Here is an 18,485-nt window from a genome sequence, read left to right as displayed (position 1 = left end):
AGATGCAAAGCGGTAACTTGGGATATACTGCACATTTTACCACACAAACACATTGGAGGGGGTCGGCAGGGTGAAAAATGGAAGACTGTCCTGTAAGATTACCTTGAAGAATGCCTTAGTCCTGCAATATCACTAGAGTACCTGCAGATTTAATCAGCTTTGCAATTACTCGCTCTCAAAAAAAATCTGGTCTGAAAAGTTCCTGGTATACAATGCTTACTCTCAAGCATGTTAATGAGTTACACTGATCCTGTGAGACATTTGATCATAAAATGAGCAAATATTGGTAAAATTAAACATATAGACAAGTATCTGCACTATTACGGTCTAAATAAAAGTAGATCTAAAGGGGATGAGGGAACCCATACTTGACTCTTCAGAACAAAATTGTTTTTTCAGTCCTCATTAACGGACCTGCATAGAGTTTTCCATTTACTAATCACAAATTTGAACTTATTTTCAGAGAAAAACTAAGATAACACGTTTCATTAAAATGCAGATAAGGTGCATCATCTCTCATCAGCTACTGCACTTTATTGCTTTGTACCTTTCATAAACTAGGGTCTTAACCTTTAACTTTTCTTTCACTTGAGCGTTTGACTTCTTTCCTGAATCTCAAATCTACGTTCTATCCTAAGAGCTGTTAACAATTTCTACATCCTTTTTTTTTTTTTAAACAGGCTCTTTCTAACCATTCCAATAACTGCGCTCTTTATCCGTTCTCTATCCATCTCATTTCTCAATTACAGCAACATCCTAGTCTCTGATATTGAGAGATTATCATTTCACCCACATACGTTTCATGAATGTTATCTCTCCCTGTCTCTTTGCATCCTTCTCTCTTGCATCAAACATTAGCTTCTTAACCTCACTTTCAAAAGCATTGCTGGCTCATTGCAGCTCTGTCACCTCATTATAACAAAGGATTACTGTTTGCTTTTCATGAGACTCCAGCAGGCCCTTGTACATTTCAACAAGTATTTCCTGCATTCTCTTAGGTTGCTTATGTGCTAATAATCCCCTGCAAACATGATGAAGGTCCACCCCACTGCTACCCTTTGCTTGCAAGGCTTACCAAAAGAAACAGTTACAATGCTCCAGTTGAGATCACTGCGCATCATGCTCAACAATATTGAGTTTTGCACAACTCTTGTCATTTGGCATGATCAGTAAATGACCCATCTTCTGCTGGAATTGAAACTTAACTGAATTGGGGATGGTCTTTATACTCTGTGTTTGTGTAGAATCCAGAACAACACCAGCCCGCTACACGAGTAATGGTTCTAGGCACTAAATAAATACAAACATAAAATACATTCCAACTATTTATTACAGATGTCAAATACCCTATATATTCCTCTAATTGTGACTGACTTCACACAAATAAGGGAAAAAAATTGCAGGACAATTAGATGTCATTACAGATAGCTGAAAAAGGAACAATTTATCCACTAATAGGGGAAAAAAAAAAGTGTTGGGCATTAGAAACATTACAATTTCCTCTACCAGAATATTCCTTTGCTGCAGAGAAAGCCAGCTGCGCAGGTATTGTCTTGGGTTCACACATATCAATTATTTTCCTACTCACAGCCACAAGAAAACCGTATGCCACCTAGAGCAAATGCTTATTTGAAAGCATCATTAGAAAAGTAAAACATTATTTACCTTCTTTGAAAGAAATTAAGCATCTAGGGGAAAAACAAAGTGTGTAAGAAGCATACCGACATCCAAAGAAAACTCCCTCAATTACTCTATCAACCAGAATTTACAAAGTGAGGTTTTTACATCCACTTGAGTTGGGCACCCATCATGAGAAAGAATCCAGCAATCAAATGCTGTTTTTCCAAAGGATTTACAAAGCAGATAAAGATCCAAAAGGCACACCCATCTTCATCACCTTCACTCAACATCTGGTTCCCCAACACATGCCAAAAGTACTACTGCCTCTCAACTCTCCAGAGTAATTGCTTTCATATTTCAGAATTTCTTCAGTACTTAAGTAACACTCCAAACTCAAATCAGGTGGATGTCATTTCCTTGCACAATGCTGAAAAAAATATTGTTTACTTCATATGGAACTACAAAAAAGCATGCTGTACTATTTCTCGTGTACCAGCCAATGAGAAGTAATTTGCACAGTACCTGCCTCCTAAACAAATACTTGCTAAACATAAGCATTACATGAACAGATACTATGATAAAATGGTGAATTTTCTTGTTAGTATACAGCAATTTTTACCCATTCAAGTAAAGAGTTTTAAATGGTTACTGCAAGTAGACAGTCTGATCACAGAATCAGGACAAGTTATTAGAATTTCTTGCTTTTTTTGTTTTGCTTCTAACATTTTAAAACACTATATTGCTTTGCACTTACACACTAAAGAAAGTTGAAGTATTGTACAAATGCAGGTACTGTTACAATATTAATTTGATTTAAAAAAAAAAACAAACAAACTTTATTCCAATTTTACAACCCAACTAATGGAGACAAAAAAGTAAGTTTACTTGCCCAAGACCACACAACAGCTCCACAGCATAGCCCAAGAAAAATTCAGACCTTGCAATATTAGCTTTTTAGCTCACTGTAAGGCGGCACTTCTCCTTTGAAAGATGTAAAAAGTAACAAAACTAGGTACAAACGTACACACCACAATCCCAGAAAGCAGTTTTCGCAGTCTAATGCCCTTTTCATTGTAAATGACAAAGCAGAAGCAGAGTTCTGACTAAAGAAAAAAAATCAAAGAAAAGGTATTAATGAATCTCACATGTAACTATTTCAAACTTCAATACAATTGAAATTAACAGAAAAATAACTACACCTGAAACAAAACCCTTTCTTGTTCTTGTCACCTAGCAGGAAATACAATACTGCTGCAACTCTCCTCTTGGAATAGAGCTTGTAGTTGAGAAAAAAAACAGCAACTCAGACTAACAAATTTATTGCAGATAATTCCATAAACAAAGTAAGTGTAGCGGGTCCGCATTTTAATGAAAACCAGAAGGTTTTCATTATTATAATACTTTTTTTTCCTTCTCCTCCCATCCAGCTGAAGCACTGACATGCATCCGAAGACAAACCTCTCAACTTTCTGCCAAGAGAGCACTGGGACTGGGGTACGTAAACTCACTAGGGGCAAAATGAAACAAGCTGATTGGAATTTCAGCTTTCACTGGACAATTTTTTCACCAACACAAGGAAAAAGCTGAACATATCTGGACTTCGGGGAATTCTTTTTCTACCAAAAAGAATTCAAGCTGCTGAAAAAGTATGCACATGTGGCTATGAACAATGCAAATTTAATCTGAAATGTGTTAAAGAGCTTCCCCTCCACAAAAAAAACCCACACAAAACAAAAACAAAAAACAAAACCCAGAAAACCCCTGCGTTATTCAATTACTAGCTTTACACCAAGCATGCTAAAAAACTGCTCTGCAAATGTAAGGACTGAAGTATTCAACCACTGTATTAATAATAGAGGGTCTCACCCAGATCAATCCAGTATAAGAACTAATTTAAATACACAAATGAACTTTAGACATTTTAGACTTATTTCAGTAGGTCTATACCATCAGTGACAACTCTACACAAGCATTAACACAAACCTTCTGTCTTCCAGTATTTACCTGCAAACTGTTCAAAGCACAAATCATACCTACTTGGACACCCCTCACCAAGAACAGAAACTGAACACGTTGACAACAGACTTTTCTCTACTCATGCTTTTCTCCATCCCAAGTTCTGACAGATTTGCTGTTCCAAAGGATCATTATTTTGACAGATACATCTTTAAAGAAATCCTCTGCTTTGTTGAGATAAGAGATCTTGCAATCTCAAACAACTTCCTGCTATTCTCACTCAGGAAATCAAACTGCCAGCTGGAGAATTTAGAATCTTGATATAGGCAACTCTCAGATTTTGTATTACAAATAAGGACCCTACACACATTTTTAAAAAGACAGAAATATTATTCCAGTGTTCAGCATTTCCAGATTAGTAAAGTCCCATGTATGTTTCTACAAACTTCCTTGAAGAGCATATACATTTCCAAGTACATATACAAGTGGGGCCATAAATAAAAACAGATGCCATTTTAATAGATATCAAGTCATAAACTGTTTTCAAAACTGAAAAAATACTTTCTAAACAGATACTCAAGGGCACAAAAACATACATATTCTTAAATTAAATTATGTTCAACATCAAAATCAAACTGATAAAGTCTCAAGACAATGACTCACGCCTTCCTGGAAAAATCAGTAAAAAGGTCAGATGTTTATGAACCAGACAATTGCTGGAAAAATACAGACAAACATTATTTCTAACTAAAACTCGATACAACTGTTTTCATTCAGGAGCCTGAAGTAACTACACATTCAACAATCAAGTACTTGATCCTTACATAACTTTCTATTTGGAAATCTCAGAGGTCTTCACAAGGATGAGATAAGCTGGACAATACTCCTTGTGAAAGATCATAACCCCACAGAGGTTAAGCATTTTATCCAGTATCCTACCCGTGACAAGAGGAAATGTATGGCCATCACACACATCTGGAAAACTCTGTAATTTCACACTTTAGCCACAAGACACATTCCTTGCACACATCTGCAGGCCACAACAGCAAGAACACTGGATGGAAAGAGAATCCATACAAAGTACTGCTTGCAATCTTTGGGTTAAGTTGAAGGAGAAATCTGGGAAAAACACATCTACGTATTAAATAGAATATCGCTTTTAACGCAGTATATGTTAGCACACTGGAAAATGAGTTTATGGAAGATTAAGATTCAAAAGCACAGAACTTCCACATGGGATATGGTCTGATATTTAGAATTACTTTCAATGTTTTTTTAAACCGTTTAAAAAATTATTTACTAGCATTAACAATGCTAGTGACTACATAACCACACGGTTATATTAATTGTAGAGAAAGGTTTCTCAAACTGCTTTGAAAAAAACCTTTTATTTAGCTAAAAAAAAATCAAATTTTCAAGCTGGTGAACAAAAATACAAGAAATTATTACAACAGAAATACGCTACATAATACTTAGCTACTTTCCAAAGTTCACTTTTTGATATTTACATTCTGTGGATGTTTTCCATATAATTAAACTTGGCAACTTTTAAGATTAGACAACATCACCACGCGATTTATCTTATTCTACAAAAAGAGAATATAAGATTTTAATACAAAAAAGAAGCAATGTCTGAAACAGGCATTGAAAGCATAAGAAAATTTTTTACAGCTTTTGAAAAACTACTGATGCAACTGAAAATTATTTAATATTTTTGTAAATAAAACTTGGGTTTTGGCACAGAATGAATTTTGTTTAAGGAAAGATTAAAAAGAGCACATCACCAAATATACTTTGATCTTTCTTTAGTCCAACATAACTCATTTCTAAAATAGTATTCTCAGTGCCAGTGGTTTCTTAATTATAAAAGATAGTGTGCTTCTGGCCCCAAGGAGCTCACAACAATAGTATCATTAAATCTTCTATAGCCTTTTTTTTTTTAATCATGAAATCTTAGCACAAAAGCCCTCAGCAAAATTTCTGCTTTAAATATTTATCAAGAGGTGAGAAACAGATGGCTAGACTGGTTTTACAGACTGAAAATGTTCTTACATGGTATTCAAACTCTTCTTCTGCCAACTGCTATTAAGGGGTTCACAGAGGTTTGAAAGACAGAATGTGCATCAGAAGTTGAAAAACATCCTTCCTAATTTTTTTAAAGAGACAGCACAAACTCTTTAATTTCCAAGGAAGCCACTTCAGAGTGCCAATCACACAGGTTCACTTGTCTCTACTCACTAAGCCAAGAACTTCATTATCAACCTTCCACCAGTCTTCAAAGCTCAGTGAGCCATTAGCATCAAAGCAAATGCACTACATATTCAATTTAACTGCACAAAAACCCAAGATGACAATAACCAGATACATTCTGTTAAATATTCTATGTTAATGTTATTTGTACACTTTACACCCATCACAAAGAACTCCAGATGTACAGAAACATACACACTGAACAGATGCTCATGCTGAGTAGATTCTCTAACATATAACAATCCATCATTATTATCTCCAAATATTTAAAGTTACTTAAAAAAAAAATATTTTAGTTCCATTCATCTATTCTTGCCTTGGATATTGCAGCACAGTTTGATACAAGTCAGACAGGGGCACCTTATAAAGCAAGTATGCAGGTCTGCCCAGGACTTCAATATGTAAACCCTCTTACTGCTCATGAGGTGAACATACATATGCTGCATTTGAAAAAAGCATGTTAAAAAAAGTTAAAACTCTGAAAAGTGTATCTAAATAAACAGGAACAATTTTTTATTCCTAGTGAAGTGTAGCAATGCTACTTTACTATTATGTGTCCCCTTTCATCACATGACTATTGCTTTACAAATATTACCTAGGAAAAAGTTAAATATTACAGATAGCAAGATTTAGCACACAACAGTCAAATTCTCAGAAAATGCAATTTCAGCTGGATTACAGAAGACTAGACTCCCCAGTTCTCACTACTCTGTTGAACCATTAAAAGAATATTATCATGCAAGGCAGTTCACCAAAGTATCTTAAGTTTCTGCATGGACATGCCATAAGGCATACACTGCAGAGTGACTACAAAGATAAATGCACTGATGAGAATAAGACTATCTGTGGAATAATACTTTCAAAACTGATCAAAATTTTTTGGTGCGATGAAAAAAGCATAAAAGGGGAACACATTTCAAACAGTGCCGAAAAAGTTGTATAATGAAACAGTTCTAATGACAGGCTTAAATAAATCAACATATATTTTACTAATTCCCATTATGTTATACGATGCTATCAAAGGAAACGCAACAGGGAGCATGCCGTTTAGCCAAGACATACTGAAAAGCACAAAGTGCCTCTCTACTCAAGACACATATGCTTTGGCCAATGCACACCCGCTTCAGAGAATGGTGGTGTACTTATAAAAATAGTTGCTTGAAAAAACAAAAAAACTCATAATCCACAAACAGAAATTGCAGCTACAGAATTTAAAGAATTAGAAAATACTGATCCATCAAAGAAAATCCTTCCCTTGTTATGACCCTGATATAACCATTTAATTAGCATATACATCATTTCAATGCCAGAACAGCCACCCTAAATAAGTACAACATAAATACCAGACACGAGTTGCTTTCCTAATCCCCTATTTTTTCTTCTGGTTCTTTATTTGTCTCTAAATTCAACCATGCATGCTTTTTACTTTATCAGAAACAGCATAAAGCATAAAACTCCAGAAAAAAACAAACACCCAGAACTACGAATCAGCATAAAATACCAATAATCAGCATGAAGAGATACAATCTGAAAAGGCAGAGTTAAGGAGATATTAAAACACCCAATAGAAAATAATCAAATTTGCCTCAGTGAATCAGCAAAGCCTACATACATATTTGCAAATGTTCTGAAAACCTATCATCTAGATACCAGTCTTAATCCTGAAAAATTCCACTGAGACTGACCACAGGTGCAAGTACTAACGATGGAGAGCTTCAGGCTCAACAAGGTCTCCAGAAAACCTATGCAAAAAAGCTCTCTGCAGCTGGAGATTCTTAACACAGTGAGCTGCTAGTGCCCTGCCGCCATTAGCAAACCCAGTGCCGCTTGGGCTACTTTCTGAAGCTACACTGATGCTAGCAACAGGGAACAATGAAGGAAAAGCTACAGTAGAACACAAACACATCTAATAGTTTATTTACTCCTTGTTCAGAGCCCTGTCTTTGAAGCTCCACTAATAGTGGTTTTCCTTGTGTTTTTAACCTAGATTTAAGGTAATTTTTAATTAATTTAATTTTGTGCCAGATTTAAAAAAAACCCACAACTTTTTTTGCCCAACACTATTTGTTAAAACAATTAAACATTCAATATTCTTTTCAATCAGCAAGAGAAGCACTGAGTTTTTTCCAATGAAGAAACAGTTTGCTTTATAAAAAAAATACCTATTAGGTTTAAAGTATGACTAGATTCAATGAAAAAAAATAACCCATTTAAAAGGTACACTTTAATGTAAAAACTTGTATTGTCAGTGTCTAGTTGTATAGTTACAAACAGACCATTTTACACATAAAGTTACCTCATTAGCATAGAGTTGCAGGAATCTCCTGATATCAAGCAAAAAATACATTAAATTTTTCTGAAATAAAAGTGTTGCAGTGAAACTGTTAGCTTAAAATTCTGGCATTATTTCTCCAAACTAACATATAATAATTAGTGACTTCGGAAAAAAAACACCAGATAGTAGGTCTAGATAAAATTCAGCTAGTTTCATGACACTGTGAATGAAATGCCTGTCATTAAAAGGAAGTCTGAGGTCAAAATCCACCTTTTTGTACATGTTTCTTAAGCACATACGGAAGATAAACACTTTCTTACAAAACCGAATACAAGACAGACTACTAAACTTTTAACTGTCATTTACAAGCTGAACAAAGAAAATTAAGAAGCTTCCAAAACTAACAGAGTAAGCTAAAACTCTGCTTTCTAAAGAGATACATACCTAAGTGCATACAGAAGAAAATCCAGCGCTCTCCTAAAAGGCAAACCCCCACTCTTCCAAAACATTGACCCACAACCTCGCATCTGAAGTATATACAAGCATGAGCTACAAAGACACACTTGTGCTGCCAATATAAGTCATGGCTTTTACTTACTCCTTGCTGTAATTACAAGTGTTTTATATTTCAGTTTTGTTACAGCAGTGCTATCAGTACTTCACAAGTGTATCTTATCTGAATTCTCATCATGCCTATAAATCCTAGTTAAGTACAAGGTACCATACAAAACACTGAAGTAACCCCTAAATATCTTTAAATCAGGCTTCTCCATGAAATACACTTGATACAATGCTATTACATCTTCATTTTGCATAGCCAGACACAACTTATTCAGGTGGCTTCAGGAACTTCACTGGCCCAACTCCTATACCTCACCCACATACTCTGACTGCAATGCCACAGCCTGCCATTGACTCCTCAGCTCACTTGGGCAACTAGTTGTCTGGTGCTGAGCAGATCTTTGCTCCTCTAGAGGCTAACAGCCCTGTACTAGAAACTACTGATAAAGGAATTTAATTCAACTTCAAATTTAAAAAAAAAGTATAATGCTACCTCCAAGTTAAGAGTTCCTGAACAGTGTTCAAGCTGCAATGTTTAACTTTCTGTAATTTTTTTTTCCTGAGCACAACTGTCTGTGCTTCAGTCTTTAAAAGCAAATAAACAAAGAGCACGGAGCATTTAAAACGAGGACGGTAAACCCTCCTTGGTACTGGTTTGTTTTGGTTTGGTTTTTTGCTTAAGCTTTCCCACGACCAGTGTCAGCTCCAGTTATAGCAGCAACAATAGGAAATCTGACAAGAGAAAATAAAACATCCTACAACTGCCTGCAAGCGGACATCACTGTGCTTCACTCCGGCAGACTCCCCCGGGAGAAGCCCCTTCTTTACTGCCCTCAGCACAGCCAAAAAACCTTCGCAGGAGGAGCGGAGGTTTAAGAAAAGATCTAACATAACGCAGACACAGGCACACAGACGCTGTCTGTCTCCTTGCTGCCAGTTCTTAGTATTTAAAAAAAAAAAAACAAAACAAGAAAAAAAAACAAAAACAGAAAACCCAATACAGTATTAGCCAATGTTCTGGGGTCCTTTTAGAGACAAAGCTATGCAATAGCTGCTTCCAATTAGGGGCGACAGCTCAAAACGCTTTACTCGTCAGAGCAGTCCGGCGGTTTTCGGGAGAGGAGCAGCCCTGCCACCGCCCAGAGGGTGCTCGGTGCGGGCCGCGGCCGCTGCCCCTGCCCAAGCCGCCCCTGACCCCGCCCCAAGCCACCCCCGAGCACGCCGCCGGCGCCAGCCGCCTCGCACCGAGAGCCCTCCCCTCCTTTCGCCTCAGAGGAAGTCGGGGGGCGCACACAAAGAAGGCCGACCTGCTGTGACCGTTACCGGGCGAACGGTGAAGGGCGAGGCGGCGGGCGGGCGGGCGCGCGGCCCCCCCGCCGCGGTGAGCGCCATGGCCGCGCGGGGCGGCGCGCGCGCACCCACATCCCGGGCGAGGCGCTCCCCGACCCACCGCCCCCGCCGAGCGCCCGCCCCCCCTCAGCTCCCCCTTCCCCAACGCTTACGCCACCTCCCTCCGCCGCTTCCAGCGTCTCGTCTCCGGTCGCGTCCCCCCCCCACACACCGCCCCCCGAGGCCGCCCCCCCCCCCGCCCGACCCCCCCTCCCCGGTGCCCGCCGTTTCAGCGCCGAACAAAGCGCCTCGGCGGCCGCCTCGGCTCCGGCAGCCCCGCGCCTCCCCCGGGGAAGCCGCCTCAGCAGACAAGGGAAGGCGGCGAATCCCAGACACAATGAGAGGCGAGCCGAGACTCACCCACAGCTCCGTGCCCCAGCTCATGGCTGCTTCGCGAGCAGTGCCGGCTCCAGCAGAGGCGACGGCGGGGACGAGGCGTCGGCCGGAGAAGGGGTCCCGCTGGGCAGCGCCGGTGCCCTCGGTCACCGGGGAGAGGCGGCGGCGGCGGCAACGAACGACGTCGCTCCCAGCTCCAGCTCCGCCTGGCTCGGGAAGGGGGGGGGGAGCCGCGGAGGAGACTGGGAGAGGGGCGGGCCCGGCTGAGGCGGCGGGGGGACGGGACGAGACGGGACGGGACGGGGTGAGGTCGCCGCTCCGGCGGCGCCACGCGCAGCCCGGAGCCCCTAACGGCAGCGGGGGGCGGGGAGCGGCGTCACAGCGTGAAGCGGCTCCCGTTGCGGGCTGCGTCGTTACTCTTTAACGAGGAGGAGGAGGGAGGGGGCGCCGGGCGGGAGGCGGCAACGAGGCCCCGGGTCTTCGTATCCCGTCCGGCTGCGAGGCCTCCTCGCCTCCCTTCAGGAAAGCGCTGACTCACGGCCGGGAGAGGCGCGGGAGTGCCGCCTGCCTGGCCGCGCACCGGCCTCACCTGGCACGGGGGGGGGGAGGAAGAGCAATAAACAAGGAAGGATTTTTTTTTTTTTTTTTTTTTTTAACCCCACAGGTGTGTAAGTAAATCACGAATTGAGAAGCTGGAAAGTACGAGGCTGACATCTGAGGAAAAATAACCTATTTTTCATGGAGTGGTTGGATGAATCATATCATTGAATGACTCTAACAGGGAGTTCCTCAACAACTAGAAGAGGAAGGATGTTAAATCCTCATCAAAAAGATTATTTTTCCCACCAAAGTGTCTGTTATGGAGCTACCACTAGAAAGCAAAGGCTTTGAAAGCCACCCCCGAATTAACTTATCCTGTCAAGGCATCAATTTCTGGATTTTCCTCTCATTTTTACTGAAAGTCATTCTTATAGGCTGCAGTAAAAACTCAGTGAAAATACTACTGTCTTAAGTCTCTATATCATGGAACAAAAATTACTTAAATCCAATAATAATTTCATTTCCAAGTCACATTTCGGGTAATGTTCCTTTGCATCACACTTAATTTAGGTTTAGTCCTATTTTCCACATGAAAGGAAAATGCAAGTTCTTCTAGATGTATTAGAATAGTATTTACATCAGAAATTATCAAAATAAGCAGATGAGATCACAGATCAACAATGTAATTTCTGGAGTGAAATGTTTAAGCTCATCACATTACACAAGAAAGGCACTTGGGTCTGTGGGGATCCACAAAATGAGTAACTGTGCCACATGCTGCGATGGCCTACACATGTTTTAGCAAGCCGGTGGTCACAGAACCCCCAAATTTTAGACTCTGAATATTAAATTCCACACTTGGGCACACTTCAGTTGAACTCTGACACATTAACTCAGTTTGTAGATTGCATGTAGTACTGAAAATATTCACCAAGCAGAATACATGTTGAAGATTCAGGTAATGAAGCAGAAATAAATGATAAAAATTATTAATAAATATATATTTTAATTCACTCACCTTTCAGGAGTAGGAAAAAATGATTTCCATTAAATGCTGTAAACTTCAATTGAAGTTTTGGTTAGCTACCAGCTCACCACACACCTTTATACAATTCTTGAAAAAATATAATCAGATGATATAATGAGATAACTTGGTTCAAAACATTATTAAGTAAAAATTAAAAGAATTTTCTCATCTTACATACTTTTAATATATAACATTTAAATTAATACCTATGCTCTAACTTGCTGCATATGTAATAATTTTAGAAAGATGGATTTCAAAATCTTTAATCATGCCTTAATCCATATTCTGCTGTGTCCTAACCAAGGTTTATAAATGCACCCAACGATCTGGGCACCTTTGGTGCCTGATTTGGCACTTTTTTTTTTAAGTGTAATTTTGAGAAACAAATGTACACTGAACTTTAAACACTGTGGGGGAGAATCCTGACCATTTAAGTGAATTAGAAATTTGCTGCTGGCTTCAGGAGAGCCAGGATTTTTCAGTCTTTGATCATTTCAGGAAAACCCATCTTTCCACTTGTTTCAGCTTAGATAGCTAAAAATGAACCCTAAAAATAACTTTCAAGTTAAAATTTTCAACCTTAGAAGCCCCAATGGGGTACTGAAACTCAGTCTACTGGAAAATGGATCCTAAATTCTAGATCTATGGATCCAGAAGCTTTGAAAATCATGCACTTCACTTGGCACTCAAATTTGAAATACTGGACTTTCATTGCATGAAACATACATCAAGAGAGTTTCAACATGTACTATACATATACATATATTTATATTTGTGGTTGGTTGATTGATACATTAGCCCTCAGGTTCTTTTGCTTAACTCTAATTTAAGAACTAATTACTCCTATTTCTGCAAAATGTGCAAGGCCAACATTCTCTACATGTCAGGATTTGTTTTCAGTTCAGAGCAATGCAACAAAATTGAATGTTTTATGGTGATCTCTACTCATTTTAGGAGAAGGAAACTGCAGCCTGTATCACAGGTACATAAATACAATACTTAGCTTCTCAGTAGTGCTGAAAAAGCCTAATTCTAGCTAATGAGAGGTTTTCCCAGGACAAAGACGATTCCTTCTTTCCATGTAGCTCTTTTCAAAGAACATCTTTGCAAGCCCTAGGTTAAAGCAAGCATCAGGAGCCGGACAATGTTGCAGAGATTCTGGGTAACTTCACAACCTCCAGAACAGGTTGAGAGGCCCCTCTGAACTACTGTGTAAAATAGGATAGGTGTTATCACAGCAGCCTCTGGACTATATCTACCTTTTAAGAGCATATCTGAAGAGAAGCAATCAAAAGATACTACTGAACAGGCTTTGAACAAGCTAGCACCGGAACAGGAAACTGTATCATTGCATTAGAGCAATTCTGCAGTCTGGCTAATTATTCATGTTCACAGGTTAACAATTAGACTTGGGAAGTAAGGCTGGTTAGGCCAGAAGCTGTACATATTAACATACTGTTTCTGGGACCCAGCCTAGTGTTTCTGCATGGAAGCATGATGAGCCATTTAACTGTATCAGTTCATTCACAGCTAGCTCAGATCTTGGACCTTCATTGTGCAATGTAGAACCACCCCTAGAGAATGAGCACGAAGTCTGACTCAAAGGATACAGTTTACAATTATCTGAGACACTGCTGATAGACGTTGTTTCTTCAGGTAAAGTAAATGAAACAGATTGGGGAGAGTTGGACAACATATATGCACTATAGGGAAATGGAAGAATGATTGCTTCCAATATTCCTGGAAAGGCAATAGTATTTCTTAATCTAATCTGGACATATTATTTTAAAACATCAAAAACACAATGTAAGCTTTTAAAGTCCGTGTAGGACTAAAACCTTCATAATGCCTTTTATACAGTTTTCATATTACAGGATTCAAAAAAATTCAAGTGCAAAGGCTATTTCTTGCCAACAGATTTCAGTGGCTTTATTAGCATTTGAATTGAAATATGGGCACCACTGTTTTCAAGATTGGTTTCTGATTTTTAGTTTGTTTTCAACCTGTACTTCAGAACCAGAAGTACATGTATGTATCAGGTACGTATATGGAAATGTGCATTTCACCTTTACTTAAACTAGGAACCACCTCTTCATCAGTAGAGAAGATCATAGCTCATTTCAACAATAATCTACAAAGGTAATTGATTGTAAGTTAGTTAAAAGACAAAAAGCACTTAGGTAAGTTATCACAGAACCTGGAATTCATAATATATTAAGACCATGTGATTAAATCAAATTTTAACTCATTAAAAATAAAACAGAAGTCTTAGCAGCATAACACTTACCATTTCAGCTTAGTGAGAAGTCTGACATCAGTCATCATTAGGCCCTTATCCTGCTTGAGTACACTCTTGTTTTAGGAGATTCCAATACATATACACTAAGCTACACTCTCCTCCAGTTTAGCAGTTCAGGATGTGAAATGACCTAGCTGTGAGATGAGAAGAGTCTACTGCATCTCCACAGGATATTGCCAGAAATGTTATAATTAATCATTTAGAATGTTGACATTGTTTCCACTACCAGGGATTGCAACTGGCCCTAGGCCTAGAAGTAATTAAACAAATATTACCCTACAGATTTTCATTCTTCTAGTCACATCCTTAAAAACACTAGTCAGGGGGTGGGGGGATGGAGGGTGTGTGTGTAATTAAAAAAAGTCTCACTAAAGGGACTCAAGAATACACTAAAGACATATTTAAGTAATTTTTTTACACACAGCAAAGGCTACGTGATAAATTGCATTGTTCCAATACCCTTGTAAACCATTAGCATTTTCTGGAAGATGATGACAACTTATTTTTAGCTTAGAAAATTTAATATTAATATTTAGCTGTTTTTTCCCTCATTTACTAATTAATGCAGGCTTTAAAAGAAAACTGCCTCTTTATTTTTAGACTGAATCCACATCATTCCAGTTATTACAATAGTTATGTATTTTGTTAATTCTGTTCACTTCTCAACAGAATCTACTTGAGTTTACAAGTGGACCTAAGGATATTATCTTGGCAGAAAAACAATTTGCATGATTAATTTGGAGTGTCAGAAAAGCTGTCTGGCACTCCCTGTGGGCACACTTTCTGAAGAGAGAAGCAGCTTAGTACTTCATTGCCACAAAAATCAGCAGGACCAAACAAATTACTTCCAAATCTCAATCTCTCTCAGTGTGAGGTGCCACTAATCCTTTTCTCCGCTAGCCAGCAGCCTCTTTGTCATATTAAAATTGCATTTTTAATCCACAAAGAAAATGAAGTATTGCAAAAATCATTAAGTATTACCTCTTTTTGCTTCAAAACCGAAAGAATTTAGCTCCCTCCTCCCTTTACACATGTATTTCCTCCATCACCAGCACTTTAAGTGCTCTAATTTTAATAAGTATTGATGTTCATAATGCCTCCTTATGGTGAGTGAGTAATCATTACTTTACAGCTCAGGAAATACTTTGAGACAAAAGAATAGGTGTCTTGACACTTCAGCTTGTGCTGAGTTCTCCACAGACTTCCTCTGCCTCCCAGAGGCTGGTTATTTAACCATAGCCAGCAGTATGCAAACAGTTTGTAGCTGTGCATCTGACTAGATGCTTACTTCCACTGGGTTTCTATTTCAACTATTAGGGAAAATAAACAGTTTTACTCTGAGACTGATTTTTTTTTTTTTTCATTAAGCAGAAAATTGGCAGGAAACTATATTAGTTAGACCACACCACCCCTGCTTCAAGGCAGAAGGGAAACTGCACTTAGTGCAGCCTCAGCCACTGCTCAGGCAGACCCGATTCTAATTTTTCTCCTATCTCTGAATCTTTTCCGGTCTGTACTGAAATGCATTTTATACAGCAGAAGAAAGGTATGTTTCTTCTTTTTCTCTCATCTCAGCAAGCAACACAAAGAGACATCACCAGTGATCGGATAACAGAACTGAAAGGACACTACTTACACCAGCTATAAATAGCAGGAAAATGAGAACTTCCATCTGCTTTTATGAAATATCCTGTGTTCACTCTTTTTGCCTGCACTATAGCCAAGAGCATATCTTTCCATCCCATATGTAGCAGAGGAAATGTGGTGTCAATCAGCATCAACTAGCAATATTCTTAAGTACAAATACCCTCTTATTTCACAGAAATTTGCTTTTTTCTGGTGAAGCAAGACTATCACATAATTCAGCATTTCCTTTTGATAACATACAACTGTGTCCCAAGCTGGAGGCTGGACAATTACAAAATATCAGGGAATACACATAAATCATGATATCAAAATGTGATTTTTCTACTCTCTAATGCTTGCATTACCTGCTTGAATACTATAAATCCATTGGCTTCCATTGCACATACTTTCAGAATTATATCAAAACATAATCATAAATACCAGGGCTTTGCTACCTTAATTTCTGATATCTCCAGTTCACCTAACACATCTTCTCCATTCTCCCACCAACCCCACCCATGCACATCTCCTTACATTAAAAGAACATTGAGCTGTATCTAATATGCAGACTTAGGTATAGCTATGGTGAATTCTGATAGTAAAAATTTTTCATTACCGTATTATCTACAGGCATAAAGATTATTACTTTTGAGATAATAACCAAAGACTTGAATAGTAACTGCTATCTGCATCAACTAGCTAGCAGCTTTTGAGCAGAGTGTATGGGTTGACATACTGTATCAATATTGGAAGAGGGAGTCTTCTGTCATGGTACTAATTCAAGCTGTAGAAAAATGAATAGTGGACAAATATGTAGCTAAGGATCAGCACCACCCATTTTCAGACTTGCTAAAATATTTTACTATCATCTGACTTTGAATTATGACCAGAAACACAAATATATATGCAGTTGTGCAAAATCTGACTTAACATTTAAAATAATCACTATCCTGGGTTACTCGTTAATCTCATTAAAGGAGTTTAAATTAGAACTGATTGATGAATTATCCCATAGACTGTAAGGTTCGGTTAACAGGCTTCAGTACTTTCAACACAACCAGCTGAAACCCTTTTCCTGAACTTGACAGCCGCCTGCTGGCAAGCAAAAGAACAACCTGTATGACATAATACCAACCTGCTTCTGCTGTAATCAGTCAGATCCTTTTCATCGAATAGGGTATGAGTTACATTAATTTGAAACTGAGAAGGCTAACGATCCCCTGATTGTCCTGTCTTCCATACAACTGCAGGTCTTGACTTCTCGCCTCTAAGGGACTTAATTTCAGTGGTCAGTGGTTTAATTTCAGGTGTCCTTCCCTTGTTACTTTTAATCTGTGGTGGTTCCTCCTTTTCTCATGAGGAAGTTGATGTCCACGTTGCATAATACCACTGCACTGGCTTTGTGTGGCAAGGTTTTGGTAGCGGGGGGGGTTACAGGGGTGGCTTCTGTAAGAAGCTGCTGGAAGCTTCCCCTGTGTTCGAGAGAGAGCGAGCCCATACCAGCCGGCTCTAAGACGGACCTGCCGCCGGCCAAGGCCGAGCCAATCAGTGATAGTGGTAACGCCTCTGTGATAACATTTTTAAGAAGGAAAAAAAAGTTGGGATGGGGAAAACAGCCGCCGGAGAGAGGAGTGAGAACATGTAAGAGAAACAAGCCTGCGGACACCAAGGTCAGTGAAGAAGGAGGGGGAGGAGGTGCTCCAGGCACCGGAGCGAAGATTCCCCTGCAGCCCGTGGTGAAGACCCTGGTGAGGCAGGCTGTCCCCCTGCAGTCCAGGGAGGTCCACGGTGGGGCAGATATCCACCTGCAGCCCATGGTGAAGACCCTGGTGAGGCAGGCTGTCCCCCTGCAGTCCAGGGAGGTCCACGGTGGGGCAGATATCCACCTGCAGCCCATGGAGGACCCCACGCCGGAGCAGGTGGGTTCCCGAAGGAGGCTGTGACCCCGTGGGAACCCTGCGCTGGAGCAGGGTCCTGGCAGGACCTGCGGATCTGTGGAGAGAGGAGCCCACGGAGCAGGTTTTTCTGGCAGGACTTGTGACCCCGTGGGGGGCCCACGCTGGAGCAGTGTGCTCCTGAAGGACTGCACACCGTGGAAAGGACCCATGCTGGAGCAGCTCATGAAGAACTGCAGCCCGTGGGAATGGCCCACGTTGGAGAAGTTTGTGGAGAACTGGCTCCCGTGGGTGGGACCCCACGCTGGAGCAGGGGAAAGAGTGTGATGAGCCCTCCCCCTGAGGAGGTGAAGCGGCAGAAAATAACGTGTGATGACTGTAAACCCCATCCCTGTCCCCCTGTGCCGCTGGGGGGGGCCTGGTGGAGAAATGTGGGAGTGAAGTGTGCCCGGGAAGAAGGGAGGGGTGGAGGGAAGGTGTTCTGAGATTTCATTTTATTTCTCATTACCTTACTCTGGTTGATTTGTAATAAATTGAGTTACTTTTCCCCAAGCTGAGTCTGTTTTGCCCGTGACAGTAATTAGTGAATGATCTCTCCTGTCCTTATCTCGACCCACAAGCTTTTTGTTATATTTTTCTCTCCCCTGTCCAGTTGAGGATGGGGGAGTGATAGAACGGCTCTGGTGGACACCTGGCGTCCACCCAGGGCCA

The 18,485-nt window shown here is 40.1% G+C and overlaps 1 protein-coding gene across 3 annotated transcripts in view; it reads right to left on the bottom strand.

The window, feature by feature from the left end:
* Positions 1 to 10,631, bottom strand: part of FNBP1L (formin binding protein 1 like) — a 61,446-nt gene extending 50,815 nt beyond the window's left edge. For 2 of the 3 annotated variants that reach the window (XM_069789275.1, XM_069789276.1), the window contains exon 1: positions 10,412 to 10,627. In XM_069789275.1, the coding sequence (XP_069645376.1) occupies positions 10,412 to 10,435 (24 nt within the window). In that variant the 5' untranslated portion in view covers positions 10,436 to 10,627. Of the gene's footprint in view, positions 1 to 10,411 lie in introns of all 3 variants that reach the window. The other variant, XM_069789278.1, reaches the window with a different exon arrangement.
* Positions 10,632 to 18,485: the final 7,854 nt, after the last annotated feature.

This window comes from Haliaeetus albicilla, chromosome 8 (assembly GCF_947461875.1).
Source record: "Haliaeetus albicilla chromosome 8, bHalAlb1.1, whole genome shotgun sequence".
NCBI lineage: Eukaryota > Metazoa > Chordata > Aves > Accipitriformes > Accipitridae > Haliaeetus > Haliaeetus albicilla.
This window is presented reverse-complemented; position numbering and strand designations above follow the sequence as displayed.